Consider the following 17,873-nt stretch of genomic DNA (forward strand, 5'->3'; position numbering starts at 1 on the left):
AAAAAGAAAAGGATATATGGATAATAATTTTCATATCCGTTCCGGAGTGGAACTTCAATAAATTGCCCTTGAAGGTCTCTGCGTGTTCTGTCTTTCTGAGCGCTGATGTAAATCAATTATTGTTAATTCACACATTTAATTCCGTTATTCATTTTATCTGACTCCAATTTTATATTAATCTGACTCCAATTGTAAGTTGACCTCTAATTTATATTTAAGCTCTGATTAATTTTTGATCATTCTTTTAATTTAACATTTTTAGGTTATTGATTACTCTAAATCCTCTTCTATTCATTGTCCTTTTGATCTTTGGAGACTTATGCCGGCCGTTATTAAATTACGTAAACCTCCCGAAAATGGATAGCCAGTTCCGTTCTTAGTCAGCGGTTGTAGGGTTAACTAATATCGTCTGGTTTGGCTTTTCTCATAACCAGACGATATTGCCGCTTAGTCACGTACATACAACTTGCAACGACGGGCGGTGAGCAGTGACAGAGTCTTTAAATGGCTTTCTCCTACCCGGTTGTCCTGAGTGGTTTGTCCTATATTAAAGCTCCAGTATGGTCTACCCTGGTCTATTGAAATTCAAATCCTACCCGGCTGTCCTAGGTGGTTGTCCTACCTGGTTGTCCTGAGTGGTTTAAATTCAAACTGAGAGTCTTTAAATGGCTTCCTCCTATGTTAAAGCTCCAGTAATGATTTCAGAGGAATTCAGAATAAATCAAATAATAACAATTTATTTGTCAGGTAGGATATAAAACATTGTTGCAGAAATTCAAATCAAAGCCAATTTCACATGATCAGAATAAACAAGCATTACTAAAAATAAAAGACAAGTCAAAGAAACATACCTGACAAAACTACATGCAGTGGTACAGCATGGGAGATCTGCATACAGATTCCCAGAGCTTCATGCCAACTTTCCTTAAATATCCAGACAGAATAAACATTGTGTACCAAATGGTATTATCCTTTGAACAGTGAGGATTTGGGGGTGAATGGGTTCTTGACTTCCTGGGGTTTAACCTTGTTAACATACAGGAGATAATTTCAATTGTAGGTCAAGGAGGGGGAGACACCTCCAGAATTATGCAGTATTTGGCAAAGACCTTTTAACTTTGTTACCATTAGCTTTATCAACATGGGAAAGAGACCACTATACCAGTCGCACAGAGACCTCTTAAATAATATCAAACACATACAGTTGCATTCTTTGTTTTCATGTTATTTGTTATATTTTTTACATATAAATCTTATGTCTTTGTGTTGGTCCAGAGCTGTTGAAGGGGAGAAGGTGATTTGCAATTTATCACACTGTGGTGATATTCAGGTGTAGATTTCAGCAAAAGGCGATTTGCACTTTATCACACGTGGTGATATTCAGGTGTAGATTTCAGCTTTTGTGAGAGAGTTCTATGATGTTGATTCTCACAGAGTTCTTTGACTTTTACCGGAAATGGCGCCTTTTGGTTGTAGACATTCTGGTGCCAGCCTTACAAACCAAAGAAACAAATTTCATATTTCCTAATTCTTTATGATCTAAACTCTTTCTCCTTTCAAAAATGACCAAACTTGATTTTAAATGACAAAAATCATTTGCCTGAGGATAATTCTACCATAACTATACTTCACAGAATTTGCTTCAGAGATGTGTGAGTCACAATTTACTGACATCAGGCCTCTTTTAAAGAGTCTTTTGTTAAAGGGCAGGTTTACGGGCGGCATGTCTGAGGTAAGCAGATTCACTCCAGTGAGTGTTGTCTCTGGGGTCTCATAAGTCTACCTAATTGCTTCCTGCCGCAGTCTCTTCAACAGATGCTAATTGGTGATTCTAAAAGACATTTGACTGCTCTACTCTCCCGGTCACAAGAGAAAAGCAACACACATACACAGACACCTGCTCGTGTGTAGATAAATAAATTTGCAGATTAAAGTTTGTAAATCTTCAACAAGGAACCAATTTGTATCCAAATGACAGCATATGTCATGCTGAGCGGATGGCTGAAGTCTTTTGTGTGCTCTCTTTCTCACTTTCTCCCCCCCCCAATCATTTTTCCTATTTGTTCCACTTCACATACAAAATAAATATATAGATGAAGAGCCTGTAGCCAGAGTGAAACATTAGGATAGGAATTAAAAGGAATTTGACAATTCTGATTCCTTTTAATGATTCAGTTTCTTTAATAATTCCATTAACAATTTGCAAATAAGAAATGGAATTCTTATTGTATCTATTGCCTTTAGCATTGTATTGCCAAATTATGAGATTATTTAAGATTTCAACAGAACACGTATAACAATATAGATATAAACGTAATACAATTCTTGCAAAAGGTGTATTTGCTTCAATTTTTCAATACGGCAAAGAGGCAGCACAAATGCAATCTAATAATTGGTCCTATCTATATATTTAATAAAAATACTGAAACATTCTCCCACATTCATTTATTCATTTATCTATTCATTTTTATAAAATGCCACTTATCACAACAAAACTCATAATGTATATCTTTAACTACATGCTGTTATTTGAACAACCATTGAGTAGTTTCACAGATTGGGGGGTACAGTTGATAATACATGCATTCCTATTCACTGTATTACATTCTGTGCAGCTGAAAACAAATTGCTTCAGAACTCGCTTTTGGCGCCCCTCTGTGGACATTACAGTACACCTCGAAAATATAGCTTACATGTGCTCATGTGCCCAACAACACTTACAGCTTTGGCCACTTGGGGCTGTGTTTCACATTTTGTTAAGCACTGACTGATTTTAGCTAAAGAAAAGTCAACATACTGTTTCCGATTTCATTGTGAGATCAGTCTGGATTGATTCATATGGGTTTTTGATTCACTAAAAAGAACCAGCTCATAGGAGTTATTTGTTCAGAAATTGGACTACACCTGTCATGCTGTTTGTTTTTGATTCACTAAAAAGAACCAGCTCAAAAGAGTTATTTCTCTGGGAATCTGACTACACTGGTAATGCTGTATGCTTTGTGCTGTAGATTCAGCAGTGTCATCTGAGTACTAGTGCAGGAAACACTGTCAGGGTATTTAACCTCTTAACATCCGGCCTCTTTTTGTGCATGAACTTGAAAACAACATACCCAAAGTTAAACTCTTCCAGTTCTTGAACCCTTTAGTCTACAAACGCAAACTTGGGCTCATTTTTAAGTAGACACTAAGACATTTGTTATTCAAGAGTAAAAATGTATCATTGTAGTATAAAACATTTGTTAGAGCTATTTAAATATTTTGAATAGTGACCGCAAATATTATTTATACATTTTTATTTTTAAATATGCAAGAAAATGCGCAGTGACCCAAAAAACAAATACAAAGCCACATATCTGATGAAGTTCTGCACAGCTTTCAATATGACCAAAACAATTTGTTCCATAATGATTTATGTAAATGTACTTCCAATAAAAGGCCACTTGGAGGCGCCAATAGACCACTTGTAGTAACTCCATAAACCAATTATCAAAGTGGTTCAAAACACACAATGGCTGTGTCTCGTTTGGAAGGCTGTGTCCTCCGGAGGTCGCATTTGTGACCGACGAGGCTGTCTCATTTCATAAAAGCGAGCAGTACACTTCGAATACAGCCTTCCAATGCGACCTTCTTTCACGGGAATTCGGAGGATGCATAAGGTGTATCCTTCGTGGGCGCTCACACCCACAATTCTTTGCTTCAACGGAAATGTCTAAAAAAAGACGATGCCAGTTTGCCCGTAAATATGATGTTCAAACGCAAGGAATGTTAATTTTCAAGTTGAAGTACCTCAGTAGATGGGTGCAGAGTGTATAATATGTATAATTAAAATAAAGTATTAGACTAAAAGTACACCTGTAAAATCTATTTTCTTTTCTCTTTACATCATTATAACTCTCCTAAAATGTACCTCATACATTCTAAAGGGACTTTGTTCGCTTCTCACTCAAAGCGCTTACGCTTGTTAAAGAGTGGTGTGCTGTCATAGCAACCATGTTACGTTCCGTTTCCGTTTGTCCTACGAAGGCCGACTCGTTTAAACGAGACTTGTTTAAAGGAGGACGCTCGGTATACTGTAGCCTTCAAAGGACGCGTCCTACCGAGCATGCAGCCTTCGAAACAAGACACAGCCAATTTGTTTATATTTCAATGTAAAAAAAATACCACACAAACCAAAATATACATGAAGATATATATATTTTTTTTATTATTTGGGAATATATAATAATGCATTCCATAAATATTTATGCATTTTATAAACAATGTGAAAAGAACATTGCAATTTGAAATGTTGCAATGGAAATGAACTTTTACATACAATAAAGATGCTTCTGTTCATTTTTTCCCCATACAAATGCAAACTGACTTTGTCATTTTTCAGAGCTTTTGCTGTGCCATTCACCCAGGGTCTTTAGCCAGTGCCTCAAGCCGGGGAGCCTCGCTCTCCCCGGCTTCGATCATTGTCAGTGAAGCCTGGAGCACACCTGTTCCCAATGCAAATTCAATGAAAAGCAGCTACTGAAACACAACACAGAGTGCAAGATTTTGCAGAGAATGGACATGAATGATAACTTGTGTTGAATATGTAAAACCTGAACAAAGACAGACTGATCGATATTTCTTCATATTTGTACATTTTTGGACTAAAATCTCAAAAGATTTTATTTGCTGGACTCTTGCAATGAAAAGCATACCGAAGTTTGGAGGATTGTGCTCATCTGTGTTTGGCTGGAAGGCAATAAATGTCAGAACTTCCGGTTTCATTTTCCGTGTTTTGATTTTCACTCTTGACACGTTTAATAAAATGTTATTGTTGTATCTATGCGATCGTCAAAATGTCTTTAAAATATCAAATCTTGAGACCCAGATCTTTCAAGTGATATATTGGATGTCAATATTTGTTTACACAGTTTAAACATGCATTAAACATATATTAAATTAAATTAAATATGCAAGTGGGTCATTTTTGACCCACCCGTTGTTAAGAGGTTAACCGTGGTGTTTTGTCTGCATTGTTGAAAGAATGCTCGTTAGAGAACCGTTAATGAACCGAAAGTCATGAAAATCTTTCGGTTCCAGTATTTTTATTAAATTGTAACCTGTTCTGAAAAGAATCTCTTTTGGTTTCCAACCCTTCTGGTAAGGCACATTGATGGTAGTGTATTTGAATTTTGAGAATTTGAAGAAACATTTCCTCAAGGTGTTTTGCTACTTGACTATGATTGAGTAGCCTCAATTCCAGCTGTTATCTGTTGCACAATGAGGTCTGAATGAAAAGCAATCTTAAAGGGGCCTTGAAAGGTTTGAAATCAGTGTGTTTGCAGTTGACCAGAATACCAGGAAAAGGAAACAACAGGACTCAGTTCTGGCCCGTGGTTACTGCTGCCCTTTACTGAGTGCAGCACATATAGCCTATTTCACACTGTGCAATATTTGAGCACAATTATTAATGGTGAGAATTAAGTTGCGGTCATGCTGAGGCTATAATATTTATATATTATGATTCCCTGTAATGGGGTGGGCTATATGACCAAAATCTCATATCATGATATGAGTAATTAGATTTTACGATAACGATATATATCACAATATAGTACTTTTATTTTTATTATTAATAAAAATGGGTTAAAATATTAAATAACCATATTGGAATGCCTAAACTTCCAAATACTACTACTTTAATAATTTTCTCTTTATTTGGAACTTGACAAATAGTCAAAGTAAAAACAAACAAACACTCAACTTGGTTTTAAATCATTCTTACCATAATGCTAAATTTCACATTATGCCACATTTCAGTCTGTTGTTGACCGATATTGTTATTTTTATAAACTTTCCTCAAGAAACTCAAGACCTTCCCAAAGCAATGCAACAAAGAAAATAATGCATAAAAAAATAGAACGAAAATAAATAGTTCTTGCATAAAATATCCAAAATTATGAAAACACTTCTTGCAGAAAATAAATATTAAATAAATATAAACACATTTTGCCATAAACAAATAAAATGTAATTAAAAAATTAAAGCTGAGTGCATCTTTTGGCTTTCATAATATTATTTTGCATGCTTCATTTTTAAGGAGGTAAAACAAATTGCTTGTATTGTGAGTGATTATCGTTGTGCGACACAGTTTGCACTTTACAGATACAATTTTTCTGCTCTCTGTTGGCTTTTGTGAACTCACAACACAGATGTCGCACCTGGTTTAATAACAAGCTCCACTCCATTTTCTTGACTTCTTTGGGAGTCGTCCCGTACTGTGCAGATAGAACGGACAGAGATAGAGAGAGCGCGCGACACTCACATGAAACGCAGACGAGCATGTCGGATGCGTTATGAAGCGCCGAACACAAGATGAATGTTATTAAATTTGCTTGGGCGGCCGCCGAAATTTTTTTAATGGCATAAAAACCCTGTCCATGTTTCTTAAATTCTCTCAGTCTCATGTTAAGCCCTGACCACTGATAGATACGGCCACGCTGCGCAGATGGATATTTACATATCACGATATTCACGATATAGCAAAATCTCTATCGATTGACACTTTATATCATTGCCATATATCGTGATATCGCCCAGCCCTACCCTGCAATGCCATTTATTTGATTTAAAACCAGACTAATGTGGATATCTCATCCCCCTCTGTCTGCACTGGGTAATAGTACAGTTGCCTGGAAATCGAAAGAGGAATTTCTATAAAATCAGATCACAATGTATCTGCCAAAGTGTGTCAGTTAATCTTCTGATCTCAGGATCTGTGCTGGATCCACTGATTCTGACAATCATGTCAAAATTACAGTATTACGGTTGTAGTGGAAATAAATTATGATAGGAACAGTTGGTAAGTGTAACCCGATTGGTTATTCCAATTAGAGGTGTCGCATGATGCCTTGTGTCACTTTGAGTTGGTTTACTGTTCTTAAACCATAGGCAAATCGTTTTGAGCATAAAAAAAATCTGAAAACAAGACTTAGTATCTTATGTTGGTTTGCTTCTCAAATGTGTCTTGTTTAAGAATATTTAAATATTTTTACTTGCAAAAGCAGCAATTTACTCAGCAAAAGCAATTAGAAACGCATAGGAGGCTGCTGTCATTTAAATAACATTTGAAAGATGATCTTGCGCCTCGATTTTACTCATTTTTTTAATTAATGTTGTGTTAATTGTGATAAGACTTGATCTTTGATATTTACTTTAGTCACTGTCACTATGGTTACAGGCGTTATTCTGTCACAAGAATAGAAAAGAAGCTTAACTTCAATTATATACTCGTACAGACAGTTAAAGAACCGCTCATGTAAGCTGTATGAACAGGACAATTTGAGAGTCCATCTGTTAGTAAGTTCGGTTGTCGATCACCATCACCAATTTTGTGAATGTAGCCTTAGAGAATGTAATCTTTGTGCATGCAATATCATGAAAATATATAACTGTTTGTATGAATTGCCAAGAAAAAAACTCCCATCAGATTGCAGTTGCGCAAAATACGTCAAATGCAATGAGTCATGAATTTACATGCTCAAGCAAATGACATTTGGCGTAATTGAGGAAGCTCTCTTTATAGAATTCATTACATTCCTATGAATAAGAAATAAAGAAGGAATGACTAATATTGCTGCTGAATTGACATGCAAACAAAGCGATTTAAGCATTGGCAGTTGTGTAATCAAAAGAGAGAACCCGTAGCGGGAGACAGAAATCTGGTAATGTGATACGGACACTTTGACAAGACGAGTGAAAATACTGATTGACTGAATGAAGGGCAAAAACTGTTTTCTAAATAGCATTTGCATCCCAAATTGACACTGTAACAGAACCCAGAGTTCTGCTCTGTCACCATGGAGAAATTACATCTCAGTGTCTCTGCATGACAATATGTTACGTCATTCACAACACTGTGCTGCTGCTCACTGTCATTCTATTGTCTAGACTAGATATACTGTACATATTACACATGTAGTTTTAGAGGTTTAAGTGATTACCAACAAAATTGGATTGATATTGATATTATATAAGGAATTGTTCACTCCAAAATAAACAATTCGAATTATTCACTTACCCTCGTCTTATTTGAAACCCGTATGCTGATAATTTTTCAATTTTTGAAAAATGTTTATGCAGATCTTGACTTACAATGAAACAGACACTAAAAACTAAATGTTATTAATTTTGGTTCATTCTGAGCTGAAACAGTATTTTTTTCCATTCAGGTTCCGGCATTCTGCAACCTCCTTTCTAAATGGTTACCGATTTGAACAAAATAAAATTTATTTTTAAATGATAGTATTCTGTGCTACAGGTGTGTGAAATACCAGATCTCACAAGAGAAACAAGGCACCTGTTTTGGAAAAGCAAAATTGGGAACTTACCTCACCCAAAATAAGCAAAAATAAGCAATTTTTTCCGATGTGGGGGAATTTTCAGGATAGAAATCGTATAGTATACAAGTAGCATCCTTTTAATAAATGTATTCTTAATATTAAATATATCCCCAAAAATAGTTCAGATATTTAAAATAATTGTTTGGCCACCTAAAATCAGCTAATAGACTAAATCTGTCTTTCCTGCATGCACACACTGCACGTTTAAACCAAACGTCACCTTTTGCGAGCCGAATTATTTTTATTTTATTTAACATTGATTTTTAAACTAGTGGTGTCCTTCAGAATCAAAGCGCACGCTTGTATTCTTCTAAAAGAGAGAAGCCTCATTTTTTTTCTGGCAACAGGAAGTGGTGTAATTCTGAAAATTTACTGTGATAAATCCTTTGGTGTTTGGTTTCATGAAAAAATTATCAGAACAAAATTAACCGGTTACCAATATTTAAAAATTATGTTTTCACTCCGGGACAATTTAAAGGGATTTCGTTCCTGTTTTTGGTTACATCCTGCAAAATATGTTGTTCATTTTCAGTTGTATTTTTCATTCCTTGAACTGTTTTTAGTCCCTGGTTCATAGTAACCCTAACTGTCAAGCTTCAAAAAGGACAAAAAACAAAATGCACTTAAAAGCACCATAAACATCATATAAGTGACCTGTATATGTGTAATTTATGTGAAGAACATACTGAAATTTAATCTGCTTATCACTGATATTCCAAAGCTCGGCACATCAATGTCATTGATGTTCCTCATAATAAGTGATTGAATAGCTTTGGAAGACTTTGAACTATACTTTGGACTACTATATTGTTATTGTTATTGTCATTATTGGAGTTTAACATCCATGATCACTACGAAATGTTGATGTATAGCAATAGCATAAAGATTCTTCCAAAAAAGTAACTTTTGCGTTACACAGAAAAATAACAGTATAAAGATTTGAAGTAAATAATCATATTGAGTAAATAATGGTAGAATTTTGATTTTCAGGTGAACTATTCCTTTAGAGAAACACCTGGAAAGCTTGCTTAGAAATCAAACATTTCAACAAATATTGCAGTCAGGATTACGCAAATCTGTCCATTGAGTCACCAGAATTGGATTTAAACACCAATTGCATGTAATAGTATTGTGATCTGTTTTATATAATCAAAAAATTTTATGTTTACATTAAGCCTGTGTGTGAGGATGTAAACAATACAGTTAGAATGCAAGATGTATGTGAGCATGATGAATATCAATGGACAAATTTATATAAATGTTCTATTGACAAAGCAAAACTGTAGGATTGCATTCCTATTTTATGTATAATATAGCTAAAGATTCCATAAAGCTCATAAAATGCCACATAAACTGTATTTTTTATTATCCCAGCTTAATATGCAGAGACAGCTAGAGGTTAGTTGTTAGTTGGTTGGCTCAACGACTGCCGTGAGTTTGGGGTGGGACTATCTGGTTGATCGACCAGTTGCAGACAAGGGGAAAGTTAGGGAAACCTTGTGTCACAGAAATGGCACACTTCACCTTTAAGAACCTATTGCAAGAGTGCAAATTGCACAAATAATTTTTTTTATTTTTTTATTATTATTTGCTTTTTCACTCATTTGGTAAAAAAAAATATATTCCCTGTTTCGGATGGATGGATGGATGGATGGATGAGTTCAGGCACACAGAGAGTGAGAGAGACACTCCTGGATGAGCTGGGGGTTTTATTGCCATGCTTGAGGGCAGAGAAGCAGTGGTCAAAGAGACTTCCCCAAGAGGGATTTGAACTTTCCTCTTCCTTTTCATCCAGAGCTCACACCAGCAAGCCTCCCTCACCTCTCCTCCTGCTCTGTTAGTATGTCAATAACTACATTACAGGATATATGACCAGGGGCCAGCACACATTGTTTTTTACACTTTCTTTCAATCCACACAGTACAGATTTATATATTATTCATAAAACAAGAGGCCAGGTGACACATTTTATTCGAAAAGCCTGCAGCACTGTTGGGCAAAAGCAAGACTTCTACTCCTGTGCCTTTTAAAACATAATGAAAATGTGCAGCAAGGTGCACAGTAGGGATGTGCATGAGTAATCAACTAATCGAGTACTCGTTCAGCTTTTAATATCCAACTATTAAAAGCACTACTCGAAAATCACATTTTGATTTTCCTTTGTGCGTTTGCCTGCCATGGGCAACAATGAAACTGCTTCTCTCATCTTAAATCTTTCCTTTACAGTAAATGCATTGGTTGGCACTGAGCGTACATGACATTGTTAAAGGAATAGTTCACCCAGAAGAAAATTCTGATATTATTTAGTGATTGTATCACTTCAGGAGACGTGAAATATATGTTTCTATGTTTGAGTGAAAAAAAAAAAATTTTGTCATTTTTTTTTATCTAGATGTTGTTCATGCATAATACAAAATTTTTGCATAACACAAATAGCATCAATGGTTGAACTTAAATTCTACATTTCAAATAATCGATTACTCATTTTCTTATGTGTTCGAGCAGTGCCTTTTTTGACAGTTTCGGTGCCCTACATGAGATCGTGATTGTTGGATTGGGGGGTTGGGGTGCGCGGCGGTGGACTAGCATGGTGGTGGATTAGCGTGGCGACCATATGACTGGCACTCCCGAGACTGCCAGCGCGGGCGGCGGGGTTCATGATTTGGGGGTGGCTTCCGATTTGACACCACACCCCCCACAACTGGTGGCTCTAGGCGACCTGATTCACCTATGCCTAGAAACGGCCCTGTGTTTGAGTACTCAACTACAAAAATACTCAAAATTACCATCCCTAGTGTACATGTTTTGTATGTATGGGGGGTATTGTGCACAATTCTGTATTATGTTGTTTTAGCTGTTTAAATTACTAATTTGATTGTGGTAATGCTTATGATTTGTAATTGTACGTTTATTTTGAGGATTTGGATAATGGTAGTGACTATGAAATAACTGCATACAGTATTTTTGTCTTCCTTTCCAGTAAAAACATCTAAACATCGTTAAAACCAGATAATTTTACTAGAGAAGCAAAATTTCAAGATTTTAAGTCTTCATAAAAGGATATATCTTGAATTTTATTTATTTATTTTTTATCACTGTGAAATTTATTATTTTTTGTATTTTGTTTAAGCATTAATCTAATTTTAGTGTGGATTGTGCTTAAAACAAGAAAAAAAAAAAAAAAATATATATATATATATATATATATATATATATATATACCAATATAGTAGGAAAATTATAATTCAACATACAGCATATTTTTTGAAAACAAGTCTTATATTTTTGCACAATTTTTCCTCTCAAGTAAATGTATCACGTTTAAAGATGTTTAGATATTTTTACTGGAAAACAAGACAAAAATACTGATTAAAAATGATTTTTGCAGTGTAAAAATCATGACGATGCTATTTAGAAATGCACATAGAAAAACTGTATTTTGTTTCTTTTATCTAGTGTGTGGAGACATCCACGGGCAGTTCTTTGACTTGATGAAGCTCTTTGAAGTAGGAGGGTCTCCAGCCAGCACACGGTACCTTTTCCTGGGTGATTATGTTGACAGAGGATATTTCAGTATTGAAGTAAGTCACTGCTATTGGCTTAGAGCTTAATAATAAACTTTTTTTTTTCTCTCAACTTATTCTTTTGATAGTTTAAAAACATTGACCTAAAATCAAAAATGTTTTGTTTTAAAAAATTTTAATCTGCTTTTGTTGTAAATGGACTCATTCAAGAAGAGTTACATGCACACTAAGTATTCAAACAGTACATTCAGTCTAATCCCTCTGTGTTAATCTTACTTTTGTGTCCACAGTGTGTGCTGTACCTGTGGGCCTTAAAAATCCTTTACCCCAAAACGCTGTTTTTGCTCCGCGGGAACCACGAATGTAGACATTTAACAGAATATTTCACTTTTAAACAGGAATGTAAGTATGCTTGCCACCCACATGATCAATTAACCGTAACACATAAAACTGTTGCGTTTTGCCAGACATTCATGTTAAAGTAAACTGTCATCTATAGAAAAATAAACTGGGCCTGTTCTGGTCACAGATCATTTTTCATACTACCACATTTTTTTCTGACATTTCTAGTTAGAACTAAAGCCACTTCCTGGCTCAGTATTTGATGTCAGAAATTTTATTGGCTTCACTTAATGTTTACACATGTCAGAACTATTGCTCTTGGATTAGGGATGGAAAAGCCTCCACCCTAAATTAAAGCTGTTGAAGTGTTTGGATGACCTTTTTAAGACTTTCCGCCTCTAGCTAGCACACTGGACTGTGTATAAGTGAGAGTGAGCATGTGTGTTGATGTTTGGTTTGGCTGGTGGTCATTTACTTTTCCCTGCCTCTCAATTGGTCGTGTTCCTCCATCCCCGACAGGTAGAATTAAGTATTCGGAGCGGGTGTATGATGCATGTATGGATGCCTTTGACTGCCTTCCTCTGGCAGCGCTCATGAACCAGCAGTTCCTGTGTGTGCATGGAGGATTGTCGCCTGAAATCACAAACCTCGACGACATCAGGAAAGTATGTATATTACAGAGCAGTGTCATACGAACCTTTGATTTGTTATTTCACCCGTCTATGGTCATATAGGGTAATTTTAAACACCAATTGTTATTGTATGTGTGAATTGTCTCTATTAATTGTGTTTATTGTTTTAAAATAAAGTGATCTTTTTAATTACCAAAAAGAGACTGCAGGAACAAAAGAGACTGTAAATGTAGTCACTCTCAAGAAAATGACCTTAACACATGGTCAGTTCCAAGCCAGAACAATCAGTGTTCTCATTGAACAAGGACTTTTTTTGAAAGCATTGTATTCCACAAAGTCTTCCAGTTAGTAGTGAATACTTGTCAAAACACAAATGAGAACCAAAATTGATTTATCCAGACGAAGAAAAAAAAACTCCAGCTCAGTTCCAAAACCTAGTGAGTTGCTTTGATGTCTACTGTCTACATAACAGCTGGCTTCTAAGGCTAATCTGATTTTTTCACTCACATGTGACAGATCTGTTAATTGGATGTTCGTGTGAACAGCCAAAACCGTTTTGTATCTGACATTTTCAAATCCGATCTGGGCCACTTTCATATGTGGAAATAAATCAGATACGTATCCAATTTTTTTCCAATATGTCTTCGGTGTGAACAGCCAGGTCAGATTTAATCAGATTTTTACATGAATCTACCTCAACATTCGTCATTTGCACATTTGATTTCCAGTGTATATATGCCTGTTACATTTAAAACTTTTAATTGCGAGTCATATCTGTCTAGTTAATGCATTCAGTTTCTTTTTAAGGAAAGAAAATAAAAGTATAGGCTTCAACGGTTGGGTTCAGCAATTCGTTTGGATTGCACGTTAAATATGTGTATGAAACGTAGGCGCTCTTTGCTTGTGTCACTTTCTCAGAAATCACAGTTTCTATGTTCCTCAAACTGTATCAAAATACAAATGCAAGCCAGTCAGTGGAAATATTAAATAAATAAAGATAACTCTTCTTACCTTACATACACAGTTGTGCTCAAAAGTTTGCTTACCCTGGCAGAAATTGTGAAATTTTGGCATTGATTTTGAAAATATGACTGATCATGCAAAAAAACTGTCTTTTATTTAAGGATAGTGATCATATGAAGCCATTTATTATCACTTAGTTGTTTGGCTCCTTTTTAAATCATAATGATAACAGAAATCACCCAAATGGCCCTGATCAATAGTTTACATACCCTTGAATGTTTGGCCTTGTTGCAGACACACAAGGTGACACACACAGGTTTAAATGGCAATTAAAGGTTAATTTCCCACACCTTTGGCTTTTTAAATTGCAATTAGTGTCTGTGTATAAATAGTCAATGAGTTTGTTAGCTCTCACGTGGATGCACTGAGCAGGCTAGATACTGAGCCATGGGGAGCAGAAAAGAACTGTCAAAAGACCTGCGTAACAAGGTAATGGAACTTTATAAAGATGGAAAAGGATATAAAAAGATATCCAAAGCCTTGAAAATGCCAGTCAGTTCTGTTCAATCACTTATTAAGAAGTGGAAAATTCAGGGATCTCTTGATACCAAGCCAAGGTCAGGTAGACCAAGAAAGATTTCAGCCTCAACTGCCAGAAGAATTGTTCGGGATATAAAGAAAAACCCACAGGTAACCTCAGGAGAAATACAGGCTACTCTGGAAAAAGACAGTGTGATTGTTTCAAGGAGCACAATACGACGATACTTGAACAAAAATGAGCTGCATGGTCGAGTTGCCAGAAAGAAACTTTTACTGTGCCAATGCCACAAAAAAGCCCAATTACAATATGCCCAACAACACCTTGACACACCTCACAGCTTCTGGCACATTGTAATTTGGAGTGACGAGACCAAAAATAGAGCTTTATTGTCACTACCATAAGCGCTATGTTTGGAGCGGGGTCAACAAAGCCTATAGTGAAAAGAATACCATCCCCACTGTGAAGCATGGTGGTGGCTCACTAATGTTTTGGGGGTGTGTGAGCTCTAAAGGCACGGGGAATCTTGTGAAAATTGATGGCAAAATGAATGCAGCATGTTATCAGAAAATACTGGCAGACAATTTGCATTCTTCTGCACGAAAGCTGCGCATGGGACACTTTTGGACTTTCCAGCACGACAGTGATCCTAAGCACAAGGCCAAGTTGACCCTCCAGTGGTCACAGCAGAAAAAGGTGAAGGTTCTGGAGTGGTCATCACAGTCTCCTGACCTTAATATCATCGAGCCACTCTGGGGAGATCTCAAACATGCGGTTCATGCTAGACAACCAAAGACTTTGCATGACCTGGAGGCATTTTGCTAAGACGAATGGGCAGCTATACCACCTGCAAGAATTTGGGGCCTCATAGACAGCTATTACAAGAGACTGCACACTGTCATTGATGCTAAAGGGGGCAATACTCAGTATTAAGAACTAATGGTATGCAGACTATTGAACAGGGGTCATTTCATTTTTATCTTTGTTGCCATGTTTTATTTTACGATTGTGCCATTCTGTTATAACCTACAGTTGAATATGAATCCCATAAGAAATAAAAGAAATGTGTTTTGCCTGCTCACTCATGTTTTCTGTAAAAATGGTACATATATTACCAATTCTCCAAGGGTATGCAAACTTTTGAGCACAACTGTATGTAAGGCCGTTTTCCCTGCTGTTTTTCAATTTTATGGTGTGTTTCGCTCGTAGGTAATATCACACTTGAACTTCGATGATTATTTAAATTCCACCTTACGAAGGCAAATGACTACATAAAAATACCTTATCCATCAATGGTCTTTCTCTATCACTCATGGACATATTATCAGATAGGCATGTGTCCTATCTGCATTAAAAACTGATAATTTATTTATTTTTTCTCCCAATTTGGAATGTTCAGTTCCCACTACTTAATAGGTTCTCGTGGTGGCATGGTTACTCACCTCAATCCGGGTGGTGGAGGACAAGTCCCAGTTGCCTCCGCTTCTGAGATCGTCAATCCGTGCATCTTATTACGTGGCTTGTTGTGCATGACACCGCGGAGACTCCCAGTATGTGGAGGCTCATGCTACTCTCTGCGATCCACGCACAACTTACCACGCGCCCCATTGAGAGCGAGAACCACTAATCGTGACCACGAGGAGGTTACCCCATGTGACTCTACCCTCCCTAGCAACCGGGCCAATATGGTTGCTTAGGAGACCTGGCTGGAGTCACTCAGCACACCCTGGATTCGAGCTTGTGACTCCAGGGGTGGTAGTCAGCGTCAATACTCGCTGAGCTACCCAGGCCCCCGATAATTACATTTTTAATTATAATTTAATTCATTATTCATACTATAATGATGAACATGCCAGAGTTTGTTATACGTATGCTCAAGGTGTGCTACACGCATGCGGGTCAGTTTAGGAGTGTCAGCTGTTCAGACCAGTGTCTGATATGGCCTACAGTTAAAATGTCATGTGAACAACCTAACAAAAAAATCAGATTTGAGCAAAAAAATAGTAAATAATACATCACAGATAACTTCTCACTTCCTGCAGTAACATGCAGCTTTGAAATATGTATTCTTTGTATTTAGCCAAGAGGTCAGTGTGTGATGTATCGATATTCTATTGGTCGCACATCCTCTTGTCATACATATTCGCAGGTCAGAGCTCCCCAAACTTTATCTTTCATCCACTGCAAAAAGTGATATTTCTTCACATGGGTTTCCTGCGTTTGGATGCTTTTGAAATGGTGTGTAGTGTGACTGGGGCTTTTGGCCAAAACACGGGACCTTAGAAGGCAACATTATTAACATTACACCGATCAGCCACAACATTAAAACCACCTGCCTAATATTGTGTAGGTCCCCCTCGTGCTGCCAAAACAGCACCAACCCACATCTCAGAAAAGCATTCTGAGATGATAATCTTCTCACCGCAATTGTACAGAGCGGTTATCTGAGTTACTGTAGACTTTGTCAGTTCGAACCAGTCTGGCCATTCTCTGTTGATCTCTCTCATCAACAAGGCATTTCCATTCGCAGAACTGCCGCTCACTGGATGTTTTTGTTTTTGGCACCATTCAGAGTGAATTATAGAGACTTTTGTGAGTGAAAATCCCAGGAGATCAGCAGTTACAGAAATATTCAAATCAGCCCATCTGGCACCAAAAAAAATTTGTAGGCTCATATATAACGCTCAGGAAGTCACAAAGACACCTAAAAAAAAAATTTCACCTTGTGAAAAATTATTTTTCACAGTGCGGTTCAGGGCTTCCGTACTATAGCATATGTGGGAGCAAAACTGCTTTCACCTTTTCTTTCTCACTCTTTGGCTAAGTGGAAAAAACAATCTATTAGAAAAGATTTACGAAAATATGATGTGATTTAATCAAAGCCATGCTTTTATCATGACTGAGATCAAAGGCACTGATGATTAGGGAGAAGTCTTTTACCAATTCAGCTCTTATCATCCACACAGAGCTCTTAATTCAGTTTGGTTTTAATCTAGAGAGCGATTTAGATGGCGCACATAGTTTATCTACATTCTTTTAAATGCAGTAGAGTCTTTATTAGATGTCTGAGCTTTTATCCAAAAGGACGTAACACTTATAGAAAAACATTCACTTTATGAGACCTTAGCTAACATTGCCATAAAGGTACAGGCCTGAATAGTTCCATCTGGCAGAGAGTTAGCTCATTGATTCTTGAAATAAGGGACAAAACATGTTTAAAATCTGAGTTTTTATTGGTAAATTAATTTGAAATGGATATATTTGTAGAAAAAGGTCTCAGCTAACGAACCATATAAGGGAACAGGTTTTTATAAAAAGGCTTTTTTCTGAAAATTGATATTTATTCACTTCATAACTTACATCTTTACTGTAATTTGTGTCAACTCAGTCAGACAAACTAAAAAGCATGCTGTTTTAATTTGATCCATCCAACAAGAGTGAAAAGTCTTGAATTATCTAATAAAAATATTCAGTAAAGGAGTTAAAGGAATAGTTC

At 36.5% G+C, this 17,873-nt stretch overlaps 1 protein-coding gene across 5 annotated transcripts in view; it reads left to right on the top strand.

Moving 5' to 3' along the window:
- LOC127434567 (protein phosphatase 3 catalytic subunit alpha-like) overlaps positions 1 to 17,873 on the top strand; it is a 150,640-nt gene that overhangs the window by 90,348 nt on the left and 42,419 nt on the right. For all 5 annotated transcript variants that reach the window (XM_051687421.1, XM_051687505.1, XM_051687583.1 and 2 more), the window contains 3 exons: positions 11,835 to 11,959; positions 12,193 to 12,304; positions 12,764 to 12,909. In XM_051687421.1, the coding sequence (XP_051543381.1) occupies positions 11,835 to 11,959; positions 12,193 to 12,304; positions 12,764 to 12,909 (383 nt within the window). The remainder of the gene's footprint in view (positions 1 to 11,834; positions 11,960 to 12,192; positions 12,305 to 12,763; positions 12,910 to 17,873) is intronic.

Source organism: Myxocyprinus asiaticus, chromosome 1 (genome assembly GCF_019703515.2).
Source record: "Myxocyprinus asiaticus isolate MX2 ecotype Aquarium Trade chromosome 1, UBuf_Myxa_2, whole genome shotgun sequence".
Classification (NCBI taxonomy): domain Eukaryota; kingdom Metazoa; phylum Chordata; class Actinopteri; order Cypriniformes; family Catostomidae; genus Myxocyprinus; species Myxocyprinus asiaticus.